This window comes from Aulonocara sp. 'chitande type north' Nkhata Bay, linkage group LG23, assembly GCF_057382095.1.
Source record: "Aulonocara sp. 'chitande type north' Nkhata Bay isolate Kocher_YH1m ecotype deep benthic linkage group LG23, A_spYH_male_GT1.1, whole genome shotgun sequence".
Classification (NCBI taxonomy): Eukaryota; Metazoa; Chordata; class Actinopteri; order Cichliformes; family Cichlidae; genus Aulonocara; species Aulonocara sp. 'chitande type north' Nkhata Bay.
The window spans coordinates 9,394,861-9,411,333 of NC_141365.1; the positions used below are offsets into that span (position 1 = coordinate 9,394,861).

The 16,473-nt window shown below is 41.3% G+C and overlaps 2 protein-coding genes and 1 long non-coding RNA gene across 5 annotated transcripts in view; 2 read left to right on the forward strand and 1 right to left on the reverse strand.

Annotated features, from left to right (window-relative positions):
• Nucleotides 1–5,047, forward strand: part of usp24 (ubiquitin specific peptidase 24) — a 34,901-nt gene extending 29,854 nt beyond the window's left edge. For all 3 annotated transcript variants that reach the window (XM_086281667.1, XM_086281668.1, XM_086281669.1), the window contains 4 exons: nt 13–88; nt 1,658–1,744; nt 1,911–2,021; nt 2,417–5,047. In XM_086281667.1, the coding sequence (XP_086137793.1) occupies nt 13–88; nt 1,658–1,744; nt 1,911–2,021; nt 2,417–2,479 (337 nt within the window). In that variant the 3' untranslated portion in view covers nt 2,480–5,047. The remainder of the gene's footprint in view (nt 1–12; nt 89–1,657; nt 1,745–1,910; nt 2,022–2,416) is intronic.
• On the reverse strand, nt 4,685–14,967 carry pcsk9 (proprotein convertase subtilisin/kexin type 9). Its single transcript, XM_086281670.1, has 12 exons — nt 14,680–14,967; nt 14,142–14,333; nt 13,081–13,213; nt 11,874–12,007; nt 11,632–11,773; nt 10,689–10,885; nt 10,405–10,588; nt 9,680–9,856; nt 9,447–9,595; nt 9,189–9,354; nt 7,080–7,246; nt 4,685–6,996 (listed from the first exon to the last, which is right to left on the reverse strand). The coding sequence occupies exons 1-12, from the start codon at nt 14,851–14,853 to the stop codon at nt 6,802–6,804; spliced, it is 2,010 nt and encodes a 669-aa protein (XP_086137796.1). The 5' UTR covers nt 14,854–14,967; the 3' UTR covers nt 4,685–6,801.
• On the forward strand, nt 6,980–7,909 carry LOC147301185 (uncharacterized). Its single transcript, XR_015127073.1, has 2 exons — nt 6,980–7,021; nt 7,113–7,909. It is a non-coding gene; the product is annotated as an uncharacterized LOC147301185 (long non-coding RNA).
• Nucleotides 14,968–16,473: the final 1,506 nt, after the last annotated feature.

Here is a 16,473-nt window from a genome sequence, read left to right on the forward strand (position 1 = left end):
CCCACTCTCCAGGTGTCCTCAAGCTAAGGACTACTTCAAGGACTTGTCTGGTACCTGGAGTTGGGCGGTGCAGTGGCTCCAGAAAAAGGCAAGCCTAAGAAATACTGTAGGACCACCTACACCAGCGGTCCCCAACCTTTTTTGCGCCACGGACCGGTTTATGCCCGACAATATTTTCACAGACCGGCCTTTCAGGTGTCGCGGATAAATACAACAAGATCAAACTAGTACCGTTACCGAAAAAAAGAAGATTTATTCATAACACACGTGAAAAGACCCAGGAAAACAGAGTTAATGATAAAAACGATAACAAAATAACGCTGAAAACCGATAAAAACCCTGAAAACCATACATTTCACACCTGAGCCTCAACTCTTGTGGCCCAGTACCAAACGACTCACGGACCGGTACCGGTCTGAGGACCGGGGATTGGGGACCGCTGACCTACACTACATGAACAAAAGTACAGGGCCACACCTCTTAATCTTTAAAGTGACATGTTTTCAGTCCCATTGCACCCAACATTTCTAAACATTTGGGAAAGAAGAAAATGTTTCAGAACCACAACAACTCAGCCATGAAATGGAAGATCACATAAGGTTACTAAGAGGAGTTGCATAGTGCTTAAGAGATGCCAACACTTGATGATTCAGTAACTGCAGATTTCCAAACCTCCTCTGCCATGAACATCAGCTCAGTAACTGTGGGCTGGGAGCTTCATAGCCTGGGTTTCCATGGGCAACCAGTTTCTGTAGGTGGCCCAGTACGTTTATCCATATAGTGTACATCACATTAGTGTGAGGCATTTTTGGCTTTTGTAATTGACAGTAGAAGTGAGAAGGATGGAGGACAGCAGCCAAAAAAAAATCCCCAGTGCCTTTAAGCCCAAACCTCAGTGTTTCCCATTCCCTTCTTATTATTTAATCCAACATAACCTCCAAGTTCTTACAGGTGAATTCGGACACACTGTGTTGTTAAAAACTAATCAGCCTTTCAAACATTAGTTTAAATCTGAACTCAGTTTAGCACGGCATAAATTTTTATTTTTATTTTTAGAACTTTTTTTCATTTAGCTAAATGATAGTTTAGTAAAGTTTGCCTTGATATTAGTTACCACTTGGTGCCAAACATAAGGTCCGAGGGCCAGAATCAGCTCAGCAAATCAGCCCACTGGACTGCATTGGAAAATGTGAAGGGGAGGATCGACTTTGGACTTTTAACTGTGTTTTCATAAGTTTTACCGCTTTTACTACTTACAAAGACCTCCCCCATGGCCATTCGTACTACACCAAAGTATTTAAGTAATAGATAAACAATAAACTAACATAAAAACAGCATTGTTGTATGCAGACTATACAGTTACTATTTTCTATTCATTACAGCGAACTTTAGGTAACTGAACTGTTTTTCCGAACTGAACTTAAAACTCTTTTAAGTCATATTTATTATCATTATTGTTTCTTTCTGTATACAGTTTTGTTCACAGCTCACTCAGTATATTAATTGTTTTGTTCCGTCATTAATTTTCATATTACTGGAGCTAAACGAGAGTCTTTACAGTGCCCCCTGTTTAGGAGACACTTGGCTTAACCACTATGGCACTTATGAAGAACTGTAAATTATGCTGTATGCTCACAGTGACTCTCTCTGCCTTCAGATGACAGAACATTACTGGACTCCACAGAGCAACGTCTCAAATGAGACATCCACCAATAAAACCTTCCAGCGCACAATTTCTGCACAGGTAAATACACGCACACACAAAAATACCGTATATCAACGACCTCCAGTTCTCCTATTACACTCACAGTCACTCATACTGTTTATTTTCCCTGTGTGTGTGTGTGTGTGTGTGTGTGTGTGTGTGTGTGTGTGTGTGTGTGTGTGTGTGTGTGTGTCACACTCTGCAGGATACCTTGGCCTATGCTACAGCATTGTTAAATGAGAAAGAGCAGTCTGGTAGCAGTAATGGTTCTGACGGCAGCCCGGCGAATGAAAACGCTGACCGCAGTCTCCGACAGGTATCTCTCAGCTACATCCAAACGAGCAGCTTAGAACAGTGGAGCTCTCAAATGACTCATGGTTTTAAAGCAGTTCCCGCTCAGCTCACATAAGCCCGAAAGAGAAGAATAGAGCAAAAATGGATCATCTCATTGGCTTCTGTCAAAACCTATAAAGGCAGTTTGTTACCGCCCACGGTTATTATTAGAGGTGGATTTGAAGCTGTTTCATTCTTCTCCAACTCCCGCTGGGGCTGTCAGGAAGCCCACACAGCCCCAGATTGTCACTTGTGCTCACATAAAAACATTATAGACAATCGGTGTGTTGAATAGAAATTATAATCCTCCTGGCTCTGCCTAACAGATGGATAATTCAACTTTTTTTTTTAATCCAACTTCCCTCTATTCTACCACAGGGGTCAGAGTCTCCCATGATGCTCGGTGATTCTAAGAGCGATCTAGAAGACGTGGACCCCTAGGTCGTCCTACCAGTGGGATCCCTCCAAAGGAGAGGCAGCTCCGGGAAGCCATTCGAAAAGGCTGCACTTTGCCTCTGATTGGTCAGGACATTTAGGACTCCACAGCAAGCCAATCAGAACATTTGTCTCGGTCGCTAAGGCAACGAAGGAGCTATGAATAAATCATGAATTACTTCCTTTCACATGAGCCAAGGCGATGATGGAGATGCATTATCATAAAGGGCAGCAGAGTTGATTAGGGTGGGAAGTGCAAATAACCTTCCACAATCATGGATGACTTCAGTTTATCCTTTTATTCATTCATTCACTCAGAATGACAGCAAGGTGGAGGATGGGTTTGGGTTGTGTTTTAACAATTTTCTGCTCATGTTTGCCAATTTATCTACATATTCATATTGTAAAGATTTTGTTCCATAGATGTTATTTCCAGTGTAAGATAATATTTTAAAGTGTCCTGTGCTCTTCTCTCACAGCCATGCAAATTGCGGGAGGTCACATTTAGCTGCTCTAGAGGAACTTACAGACAGGAACACCTCCACATATGAGCACTCGGGAGGGAGGGTGGGTTTAAGTATGCACTTTATAGTCCAACCCATTCTGTTGTGATGTACAGCAGCACTGGTCAGTTCCTCTAGAGCCTCGTCTTCTTTTGCTTTTAACAACTTATATTTGCAGTGCCACTTATGCAACACATGAGAGCCCTGATGGCAAGCCAGTCTGCCTGTGACTTGACCTTTGACCCTCGGCCACCACAGTGTAGCCATCGGGATGCAGTAGGGGGCTGGTCCTGTTGTATGACGGTTCCAGACCCTCAGCATATCTGAAACAAGCAGTGCCATGGTCAATACTCTCCCTCCACTCCTCCTCCTTGCTGACAAGCGGCCTCGTGTTCTGGATTTTATTCTTTTTGTCGCTTTGTTTTATTTTCAATGCCACTTTTCTTTGAATCTGGATGAATTGAATTACTGCAGAGGATTAGGGACTCGAGCCTTATGCAGGAAAAAGCTGATCTGGAAGAGCGCAGATCAGTTGTGGTGGGCCATCAGTGCTGCCTGAAGGGGAGCTCAGGAGCAGGTTTTTATTTTTAGGTGCCAAGGTTACACACACACATGCATACAAAAACTAGAACTTCTGAAAAACATGCAGGCGTGTGTCACTCATTCACTTCGCTCACAAAGACAGAGAACAGGTCCTCTTCACCTCACTGTTACCTCTGCTTTATCAGGTTTCTTTTTTTTCCGATGGAGTTCACATTTTGCTTTGCCTTTTGCTTTTGTCAACCTTTGGAAACACACACAGAGGAGCTAAACCCAAATGTAGCTCTAGTTTTTACTGGAGAGCAACACCCATGTTACCATCATCCCTGCCCCCATCATCGGGAGACTTGAAGTGCCTTAACCTCCCGATCTCCCTCCCGTCTCCCCTCGGACACTGTCTCGTCACATCTCCGATGAGGTACGTCCTCATCTGCTCCACCCGTGACGCTAAACCAAGTGTCTCCTGTGGTCATGTAGAAGGGCAACAGGGCTTCTTCCTTTGCATTATTCTTGAAACTACTACAGGGAATTTCCTCTGTGTGTTGTGACAAAGGACTGTAGGAATGTAACTGTTGACTCTGTGTGTGAATGGGGAGGTGGGCGTGGAAGTTTTACCCAGTAACACAGGGTTTAGGCAACACGACAGGGTTCTGATGATGGTAAAATGCTGCTTCTCTTCACTCTGCACTCAGACAGAGACACTTTGTAGATAATTCATGCTAGGTAGTTTTAATGAAGTCACGCTTTCACTAACATGTTTTAAGACATGAGCCTAAACTTGCTTAGCAGATTAGCTCTCAGCTTTAACAGGTCAATGTTTACAATGTAAGGACCTAGGAAGCTACCATGCAAAATGATTTTCTGTTTGAATCAACGTGCGATCAATCCGCTGGCTCCTCTGCATCCGAGAAGAGGAAAGACACTGCTTTAGCCCTTCCATGCTCCTCCACCCCATTTCCTCTCATTAGATGTGAATGTCACATCGTGCTCTCCAGCACGTTTGCATGTGTGGCAGTAAGTGATGGTGAGGTTTGTCTTTTCTGCGTGATGGAAAAAAAACAAAATCAGCCCCCACCCCCTCCCCATGTTGTTTGCTGTGTAATTTGGTATCATTAATGTCACAAACACACGCCCCTTCACAGTGGCTGGTTATGGGCGATCTGAAGGAGCTGCATGCAGTCTGTGCCAAGTGATTACATGACCATGGCAACATGAGTTGCATTCAGCCAAGAGTTTTGTTGGTTTGGCCCTCTGCTACATCACCACAAATACTTAAAAATAGAAAAAAAGAAAAAAACAACAACTTCAAAACAATCTTGTTTTAATCCTGGGATGCAGGGAGGGATGGGTAGGTGCGAGGTTAGGGATTGGCATCTATACGGGTTTTTACTGTCATTCAATTTTGAAACTTCACTTCTGACATCGCAAGACTCTGTAATGCATGTTAAGACTCAGTTTTAATTTGTACATCAGAGTTTGATTAAGGGGAAATTTGATATAAAATAAACTGGAATGCACAACCTTTTGCAAATATTGTCTTTATGCATTTCTATATACTGTCCCATGATACAACCGTAGACTGTATATAAAAGGCGTAACCTCTGTGACATCGCCAGTTGTTTTGTGAAGCTTCAAACTGAGCATTTTCACCATCTTAGCTCTTTTAAAACAAGATAATGACAAACTTGGAGGCCACATTTCAATGTATTATCTTTGTAGACACGAATAGGAACTATAATTCACTAAATGAACACCAGCTTGTCTTCAGCAAGGCTTGAATCTACACGCTAAGGTCTTAAATTCATCAGGAAAGCTTTTACTAGGCAAACAAGCTAAGGACCACTTTCTCATTCTATTAAACTGGACTTCTCTTTGCAACTAGATGCACACAAATCCACACATACTTTTTTAGTCCTGGAACCTACATCCATCTTTTATATACAGTCTACAGCACCTTAAAAACATTACCTGTGGCCCCAATGTTGATACTGATATCAATTTATGCATCAGAGACAGTGCACAACAGATAATTTAATTTGTTTACAGCATGGGTTTTGAAACTTTTGGTGCCCATTTGTGTAAATTGCAATAAACAGCTCATTTTTTAGCAGGCCTGAACTTGCCTTGAGGCACACCATTTGGGAACCATTTACAGGTTACAGCAGACCAAATAATCCAAAACAAGAGCAGTTTCTTTTATGTTTTAGAACTCATAGAAGGCTCAGGCTTCTAAGTTTGACCATTACAGCTGATGGATCAGGTCACTAGTTAAATGGTTACAAAAAATGACATAAGAAACAAACACCAACTGAATCTTTGAGAATGCTGATTCTAAATCAGAATAGCTTAAATCTTTAATTTGTACCTACTCTGCATCCTGCTAACAGAATTACACACATGAATTCAGCACTAGCTTCATTTACTGTATTCTGGGTAAACTTTGTTTTTATTTTTTATCAGTCTTTGGTCATATAGGTTCAGTCGGATAGAATGCTGTCTTGTGCCAATCAGACAGCTAGCTGATTGGCGCAAGCTAGCTGACAGTGGTTTATATGCTTCCTTTTGCTCTTGTTCACACTGACGTCACCCACCTGTGTATCAGAACTAAGTCTCTAACTGTGGAGCCATAAAAGCCACTGTCACAATAACACTCTGGGTAGACATGAAATTTGTTTAACTGGTGTCCCTACTATTAGCCATTTACCTCATTTTGTTTCCACCTACTGTTTCACAAAATGAGCAAAAGGTACCTGACTTGTTAATCAAGCAGGCTGATTACCTGCAGCTGTGCTGCACAAGACTGAGGAATGTCAGGAAATCAGTGCATACATAACACATGCTAACTGTGACAACCTGTGGTGCACATCATCATGTTTTTCCACTCTAAAACACACATGGCTGACACCAGAGCTTAACATTTTGATTTCATTTGTTCAGTTTATTAACTTCTAAACAGCATGCGGATGGTATACCCGGTAAATACTACACTATTATCCAAACCGTATGTTTGTGAAAGCTCTTTTTATTATAACTGTTTTGTAAAAAGATACAAAAATAGCTTACAGGTTGTCAAGTCACATATAATATGTGCACTGGAGCATAATCTGGCGTAATCCTAAAACTAAAACACACACAAACAGCTTTACAGAAGTGCTTTAAGTGAATATTAAGGATGTTGAGGTTTCTCAGAAAAGTGTAAGGGGGTTTAAAACTGACCAAAGACAAAAAATGGCAACGTCAAAGCTGTTTCAACGATGTTAGAAACCAAAGTGAGGTGAAACCGGATCAGTGAGGTGTTGCAGCTTGCTGCTCTGGTGGTGCGACACGACAGCAGACGGCAGCACCCGCTGCTCCATCCACTCCCGTGACACCATAGACATGGCAACTGTTTCCCTTGGCAACTGGCCCCAAGATAGCAGAGCCTCGAGAGACGAAACTGCAGTCTGTCAGAGTCCAGCCGGAAGGACAGGAAACCTCAACCTGAAGGAAGACAATAACTTCTGAGGTAACTTCCAGTAGCTGATTCTCAATGTTTTTACTGTGATTTTTTTATTTTATTTCACCTGATCTTTGTCAGCTGATATGTTTTCCAACAGGTTGCACTCGAGAGATGGAGCATGGCAGCATATCGCGTGTGATGTGACCCCCTCTTTCACCGTGCAGCGCTTCCCCTGGCTGTGACGTGGATGCGAATCAGATGAGATCTCAGCTGTGGACATCGATGTACACCCTAGAGAAGAATCAGCTGAATCTTTAAACACAACGAAGGAGCAAAGAACTTTAGAGGCGCTGTTGCCAAGCATTAACTGATCCTCCTCAGAGAGACCACTATGGAGGCAACCAATGAGAAATGTAATGTAAAGTAATTTAAGTGCTCTAATGACATTTGAAAAGCTGCTTTTTCTATCACACACTCGTGGAGTAGCTGGCAATTGTGCTGGCTAGGGTTACATTTTCCTTTCAGGGTGATTACCATGGGAACAAGCATACCTGGCTAAGATATTCTAAATGCAGCAGCCTGACTTTGACTAAAAAATACAGATTATATACCTGAGGTGCATCGCTTCAGTACATCGACAGCAACTAAATTTAAATTAATAGACTTTGTTTTTGTTTTTAAAGGGGGCTGACATTTCATCCCACTTCCTATATCTCTTAGTGTGAAGCTGGAGGGAGGAGTCTCTTGGCTAAACTTATCATAAGCAATATCAACAGTGTTCAAAGAGCTGTATTCATTCTGCCAGCTATTAAACCATGATCTCTGATTACTAATTTAAAACAAAAAGATATTAAATAAATAATTTTTTCCTCCACATTTTCCCAGATGCTTTCTGGAACATTGTTTCCTTGATCTAACAGTATTAGATTTGTATTAGTATTTATTTTATAATTTTTTTTTTTTATTGTTGGTATGGATAAAATAAAATCTGAAGAGCCCTATTCACTGTCTGTCCACTATATTAGGTACAAATGGTCATGATCATATCACTAATCACATCGTAGTTGAGACAACCTGCTTAACTTCAAACTAAGACTCCTAACACACTGAAAACTAGTTGAAATTAAATTAATACAAATATTCAAAATAAAATAAAATTTAAAAAAAACAACAGCTCTGCACCAGCTATATTTTTATGTAATCTGTACACGTGTTCATGAAAAATAGATAGGACTTGTTAAATGGAAGATTAAGTCCAAATTAATAGTCTTTAACTACACCTCATCAACTGCTAATTAATGCAAATCAGCTAATCACATAGACCCAGAATAGAATGTTAATTTTATTGTCTTTCTGATGTTGGTGTTCTTTATTGTTACTGTCATTTCATTTGTTTTTTTTGTTTTTTTAGTGTTTATATTTTTATTCTTTTTAGTTTATGTTCAGCACTTGGTCAGTGCTCACTGTTTTTAAAGTGCCTTATAAATAAAGTTAGCTTTGATTGGCAAATAACTCAAACTGAGCATCAGGGCATCCGAATGGGGAAGGAAGGTGATTTAAGGGATTTTGAATGCCGTTTGTGCTAGAGTGGCTGGTCTGAGTACTTGACAAACTGCTGAAATACACATAACAATCTCTTGGATATATGCAGAGTGGTCAGAAAAAGCCTACCTTAGCACTATTGCTGACCAAGTCTATCCCTTTATGGATAACGCACCATGTCACAAAGCTCACATCATCTCAGAATGGTTTCTTAGACAATGACTTCAATGTACTCAAATGACCATCCAGCACATGTGGGATATGGTGGATCAGGAGATTTGCATCATACATGTGCAGCCGGCAAACCTGCAGCAACAGTGCGATGCTGTCATGTTAATATGGTCCAAAATCTCTGAGGAATGTTTCCAGCACCTTATTCTATCTATGTCTATGCCATAAAGAACTAAAGCAAGGTTAAAAAAAAAAAAAGAGATCAACCCAGTACTAGCAAGGTGTACCTAATAAAGTGTCCTGTGAGTGTAAATATTTAATATATTACCCCTTTGATTTTTTTACGGTAATATTTTTGCAAAATTATGAGCTGATAGTTGAACTTCTGGTTTATAGACACACATGATGGTGTCATTTATTTTCTCTTCTAACTCTTAGCAAGAAAACAAGTAAGAGCTTCTCCTAAAATGTCAGACTGACTGCCTCATTCAAACTCCTGCAGCTTGTACACGTGACTCACCGGTCAGGTGGTGCTGGGGGCCGACGCACTGAGCAGCTTGTCCTTGCTCAGGACTAGCATGGACCTGGCACTGCAGACCGCTTATCACACAACAGCGGGCCACAGCATACACACCTTTACCTGCTGGACCATTATGGGCAATACACTCCATGTGTCCGCTGTTCATCTGTAAACACAGGGGGTGAGGGTTTGTCCGTAGACTTATAGACTTTAGAGTGAAGTTATTGTTGATATTATGGCTGATGTAACTGAACTAACAGTGATGGTTTCCCCCACACGGACGCCTTCAGGAGCATAACTGCTGCAGCCCATCATTTCCTCCCCTTGACGACAGCGGCTGATGACCCTGTCGGTGCTCGCGACTCCTGACCTCTCTGACCACACTGACCGACACAGTAGCTCCCCATCTGCTTGTAGAAATAGGAACGCATATGTGAACCACATATAGATACTATAAGTCTGTGTGTGATAAAGGAATGTGAGTCACTAACTTGGTGACGTTTTAATAACCGGAGGCATGGCTGCTACCAGGTTTGGTGTAGTGAGCCGATGGCTTTCGGACAGAGATAGGAAGTCGATAGTGTTGCTGATGGAGTAATGCAACATCATATGGAGGACGTGCACTGGTGATGCAATCTGACTGGACGACAGGATCACTGCTACGACACCTACACAGATAAAAACAAATTATGAAGTAATTGTGCTGTGACAAATGGTAACGATACTGATGTGCAAAAATGATTTATGCACAACCTTTCTTATGCAACCTTAGTGAAGATATCTCTATTTAAAGCAAGCTGTACACATCTGTACACTGCATACTTGTATGCTAACTAGTGAAAGTCTTCTGAGTGATCATTAGAGAGAAAACCTTGATTTGTCAGCGCAAGTGAAATATTTGTGGATGCACAAGTCAGTACTTTTAAAGTTGTTTTCAGAAATCTCATGCATAAATTTATCTGCAGGCTTAATGCCTCTGAAAATCATTGCGGGATTATCAAATATAAGATGTATTACAACATGCAACCAATCCCAGGTGTGGAGACACTGCTACAGCTGCTTTCCCTGCAATGATCTATAATATGCAATTATATTTTTTCTAGTGTTTATGTGATTTTTTTTGTAAGGATCATTGAGTCTGTAATAAAAGAATGATTGATATACCAACAGCATACACAGATTGCTTTTGCGTGCGCGCGTGTGTGTGTTTGCGTACCTGCAGCGTGTGCAGCAGCCTGTGAGGTTCCACTGCGGGAGGTGAAGCAAGTGCTGCAGTCACTACTGGCACTAATGATGTCGTCGCCGGGTGCAAACAAATCAACGCAGCGGCCGAAGTTGGTACCACCTGCTCCCTGTGACATGAGCTGGTCCATTGAGTTAACTGCCCCCACTGTGATGACCTATACACACACACACACACACACACACATGAAAGGAGGTAAAGGTGAGGGTCGCGTGTAGGTGGGCCAGAATGTGATTGCATTTTCAGTGTTAAATTACCTCAGGCTCTGAAGCAGGTGAGTAGAGACAGGCATCATCTCTGTAGTTGCCTGCTGCGGCGATGACCACAGCGCTGTTAGCCACCATGTCTCGACAGGCTGTGTTTAATGAACGGCTGAGGCCACCGGCAAAAGGAAGCAACACGACTACTGCATCCACTGGGCGGGCCAGTAAAGTGGCTCGAATGTATTCCATTCCTGACAGAAAGGGGAAAGGGACAATCTAAAACCTCATACACTCAAGAAAAATTGGAAGTTTTACACTGTGGTCATCTTCCTTTTCTCTTTCAATACAGTTAATGAAATGAAAGTGTGTTCTAAAAGTCTTTAAAACCAGACTAAGAGTTTATAGCTGCATGGTTAGGGATCATTGGTCTCCTAGGGATTCATACTACCCATAATTATTTATATTTTAACACAAGCAGTCTGACCTGAACTTCTCAGGTTTTAGAAGAAGAAGAGAAAAGTCTGGTTCTTCTGTCTGGTGAACAGAGACTGAAGAACTGCTGCAGTTGGGGTCTTTTTTTAATTTTATTTTTTTCTACAAATATGGGCGTTTTTTTCTACCTGCAGCTTTAAATCAAAGTTGCTGTAAGAGTGAAACATGGCGCTCATAATGTAGATTAGAATTCTGTACACTGTAGATGATGGTTGCACTACCTGTGCCCACAAAGAACCAGTCAACAGCCAAAATATTAAACATATGACCCACTCATGTTCTTGCAATAACTCAGTTATGACACTCCCCATGTATATCTAGAGGGAAAGGGCCAGAGTCATAGTCAGAAGATGTCCTTTGGAAGACAATGTTTTGATAAAACTGAAATATTTTTCATGCCATCCACAAGCTGTGTCACCATGACCCAAGAGAAAGAAACTCAAGAGTTTTTGCTTGGCTCTGGTAGTCTTTAGTACAAAGTACAGTTCAACAGTTTCTGTCTTACCTGCCAGAGCTCCTGAGACGGTCCCTTTACCCTGACAGTTGAGCACACGCACTAGGTTAACAGCAGCCCCTCGAGCAACACCTGAATCTGATCCACTCACAATACCTGCCACGTGTGTACCATGACTGTCACACTGACTGGCCTGTAGTGGAACGAGGATTTAGAATGTTATTGAGCTGCAATTGCAAATACATAAGTGCTGTTGAATTGAAATGTTTCATTTGTGCGTGCATGTGTTTAACCTGTCTGTGAACTCTGACTCCATCCTCTTCAGGGGCGTTATTGAAGTCTGTGATGAGTACCCGTCCTTCAACCTCTCTGTGAGAACTCTGCACACTGCCATCCATCAGATACACCTGCGTCCTCCCTCCATCATCTGCAGAGGACAGATGGTGAATTTGACATGTAATTAGAAAATGCAATTTCTGAGGGGAGAAATCTCAGTGTGGTTGCTGTTGGAAAGCTGCACTGCTTGATGGATATCTGACAGCTAAACTGCACAAATGGCTCAGATGTCATTTAAATGGAAAAAAGATCATTTTTAAAGCCCCATAAGCATTTAGTTCCAGTGACAAATGTTTGGGAAGATGAGAAAGAAAGACCTGGTTCTTTGAGCTCCTGTCCATCACAGTCTAAGGGCTAGTAAATTTATACAAATTAATGTTTCTTGCATTGGCATTGAGACTTCTAGTAGATAGTTACCAAATGCAAGTTCAACACCCTGGTTCAACCACAGATATTATATACTACTTCATGTGAAATACCAAGGAACAGGCCTCACCTGGCCATGAAACTGTCAGTCCATTTTCCAATTATTATTGAGCCTCTGAAAATGTATCTGTATATAAAAAATGGATTTACTTCCCTAACAGATAATGCTAATTTGAATGCTAGTCCACTGTGGCGGTGCACAAAGGCAAAACTACAAAAATGGTGTCTTGGCCCAGCAAGTTATGGACTTAACTGTATTTAAGCTTAGCTTGAATTGAACTAACACAACACAGATATTAGCATGTAATTAGTTCTTCTGAAGCGGCTGCAATTAAAGGTTGCCATGGTGATGGTGACCGTCGGGTGACTTCATAGAAATTAAACTGAGAGGCACCTTTCAATATCAGGCTTATTGCACAAAGACAGGAATTCCTTGTTGTTTACAGCTTGATATAATAAGAGAGATGATACTGCTGAATATGCTGCTGTAGAATAAATGTTCCTGTTGTCATAAATGTGGAAAATGAAATAAGAAAAGTCGTGTTTTCTGCTGTTCTTGAGCTGTTTACAATAGAAACATTGGGGTAGTTGTATATTACTCCAACCGCCCCAATGACTCCTGAAACTCTTAATGCAAAATGTTTTGTTTGCCTCGGTAGTTACATTGCTTAAGAGCGCACGTGGTTTCCTATATTTTGACGAAAAATACAGATAAGTCATGGACAGAGACAAACTCACTTGGAGGTCTGTATGTTCCATTTTCGGAGAAACCACCGTAAGGGTGCAGTAACCTCTGCAGGTTCCAGGGGGCGCTCTGAGCAAAGATGGATGAGTCCTCCTCTATGTAGTGCACGTGAGGGAGCTTCGCCACCTGACAGGAACACAATCAAACTTAACTGTGGGTGGTAAGGAATGATTAACAGGAAGTTGATTGTTAAATCAGGTGGGGGTAAAGCTGACCATTCTTCTTTGAAGTCTGTTTCACTGTTTCACGTTTTATTTGTGTATTTTTATTTTTTGACATAATTCAAGAATGCGCAGATACCAAAGGTGGGTCTACAACCTCTCAACTGTCAAGAAACTCTGTCTAAAATTACCACCAGCACTCATACTATACAGAGTTCAACTAATTCACGTTTTCTGTGTGTTTTTCAGCAAAGTTTCTGATTATTTTTGTTCAACTCCAACAGCTGAATGATTTCAAATGCTCCACAAAACCTCTTTGTTAACATTCTAAAGGCGGGTGAGGAGTTCTTTTACTTTAAATCTATACTTACTTATAATTTTACAGATTTTAAAATAAAAAACACATAAATACACACACACCTCTCATCATTCTCGGTCCATTTTATAAAATATATAATAAATAAATAATCGAAATAAATAATCCTGAAAACGCCGCCAATATTTAACCGAAAGTAGTACACTTTGTCTATCATTCATTCCAGACTCCCGTATTCTCACTTTATTTTGGTCAAGTAGGTCAAATATACACAGACTGCACAGACCTCTGCAAAAAGCTGCAGTCAGAAAATCCATATTACTCCAATCTTTTCTGCCATTAACTCGTCTTGTGCCAGTATACAATGTTACAATGTAACAGTGTTATTCAAGACTATAGCTGCTTTCTTAGATCTGCCTTCCACCTATAAGCTCTTAGGATGTCCCGTTCGGAATGTCTTAACCTTTAGAAAATGGATCTGCTATGATTTGACATCTATTTCCCTGTGTTCCCCCTTTTGCCTTAAAGGTTTAAATCACACTTTTTCCGAACACATCCAGTGAAGTGACGCAATTACCAGGTGAAGGACGTCACTACTCAGTTTGACCAGAAAGCCACGCAGTGCTCCTGAGTAGGTCTGCAGGATCTCCACCAGGTATCCTCTCCTGGCTGCTTTACTTCGCAGCCTCCTGATGGTCCTCTGGAGTTGAGACTCGTGCGTCCCCTGACGCAATACAACTATGTACTGTCCGGGAATGCGCCAGGCTACCTGGACAGTAAAAATAATGCAGCGCACATGTGATCTTCATGTCCACGTGCACAGGAGAAATGTAGCATGCGTGCAATAAGTTGGATTTATATATATATCTATATTGTGTGTATTGCGCTGTTTTCACAATAACACATGAATAAGTATTATCTCCCAGCATGTGAGCGCACATTTTAACGAATCTGTATCTCAAACTGGCAGCTTGTCAGGTACATCAGCAAAGATTGTTTGTTGAAATATTTGACCAAATATTTTACCCGTTTTTGGAATAATGACAGGTGCTGATGACTGAAGATGCGCATTTAATGCGCATTTAATGCCTTTGACGCAATCACTATGCCATTACCTTGTTGCACCTGATGAACTCGGCTGCCGGGTCGGTTCCGGTTTCAGGATCAGTCCTGTCCTCGCCGACCAGGTCCAGGATCATCCCGTCGTCCTCGGTGTAGTCCTTTGCACGCACGGCCAGAGATGCGCACAAACATAAAGCCCAGCCAATCCAGGCTGAGGTGCAACGCATTCTTCACACCTCTTGAACTGTCCCCAGTAAAATGATAAAGAGAGCTATTAAATTACACCACTGATGTTTTTATTTTTTATTTCAGTCTGACTTATCCTGATGATAAGTCTCCAACAGCCGCGTGCCCTCTGTGTCTGGCAGTTAAGATAACGCCTCCAACAATCTATTCTGATTTTTTTTTTTTTGGGGGGGGGGGGGGGGGGGGGGATCCAACAATTGATTCTTATAACTTAAGGCGGGGACTGGTGACGTTTCCATGGCTCACGCCACCTCTTTTGTATCGAATGATTGTCCTCCGTTTAAAACACCTCTTACTGTGGAGGAGTCATGTTTCATGCCCCCCCAAACCACCCTGTAATTATTGCATGTCAATCTGAGAGAACACTTCCTCTCAGTTCAAGTTGATTTGTTGATGTCGTTTTAGCACGCGCACTTATAGTGAACAGTATGAGCTGTGATTGAAAGTCTAAGTACGCGTAAACTCATTCTCCGTGATTGCGCACTCACAGGGAGGCTACGTTTATTTTTCATAGGTTATCTATGTTGTTTTATTATCTTTACTGTTTGTTTGTTTTTTATTTAATACGTGCGCAGGACTGCAGAATGCGACGCAAAACGCGTGCGTCTCTATTTTACTCTGACATACTGTACGCGTTTTTAACTTTAAGCACTCAAAACTGTTAGCAGTTTCATACACTTTCATTTAAAAAGAATAAGAAAAGTAATAATTATTACGACGAGTTATATGTTTTTTGAAAAAACATTTTTTCAAAGCATGATCCCTTTTCTCTTTGAACTCAGGAAACTGTTACATAATACCCTCTGGGGCTCTGGAGGAGCCCAAATTCGACAAAGCTACCCGCTTGATTGTGTCACTGAGGTTGGTTTGGACTGAGCCCGAGGAATTTCACACCAGAAACACCAAAGTAGAATGATGAAATGTACATTTTGATTTTACAGCAACAGAGAAGCTACAAAAATATCTAACCTCTCTGCTATACATCATAAATTCTTGCATTGTGGAATTATTCTGTTATTACTGGTAATAGACTGGTAATAACGCCCGTTTTGCTATGCAAACAGCGTATCCACAAAGAGAGACATGCAGAACTCTACAAATTCCTGCTACCAGTTTCACTTTGTTCTTCAACAGTTGGTGGCAGTAATGTCTCAACAGGCAGTGTAGATAAGCGTTTTGAAAAGAAACACATGGAGATTTGTCACATCACGCAGGCTTATAGCTTATCCAGCTATAAAAGAGCACAAGTTCACTGAGGGGCCAAAATGTCTTAAATGAATTATTGTACACCGTATAAATCCAGTGCTGCACTCTGTCTAACAGACACACAGACATACTTTCATACAGTAAACAGTGCCATCTTCTGGAAATACTATATAACACTTAATTAGCTTTATTAAGCATTTCACAATGACAAGTGGTGCAAAACCGCTGATACATGGTCAGTTGCTTCCATTAGATGTAAAAAGAAAACAAAAGAAAGGCACATTCAAACAGCAAGATGTGTGAGCGATGCAGAAAGGAAGTATAAAAATTCATCGAGGGGACTCCTCACTATCCTGAGAGCAGTGTGGTACCCTGGAGGAGTCCTCTGGTAGTGT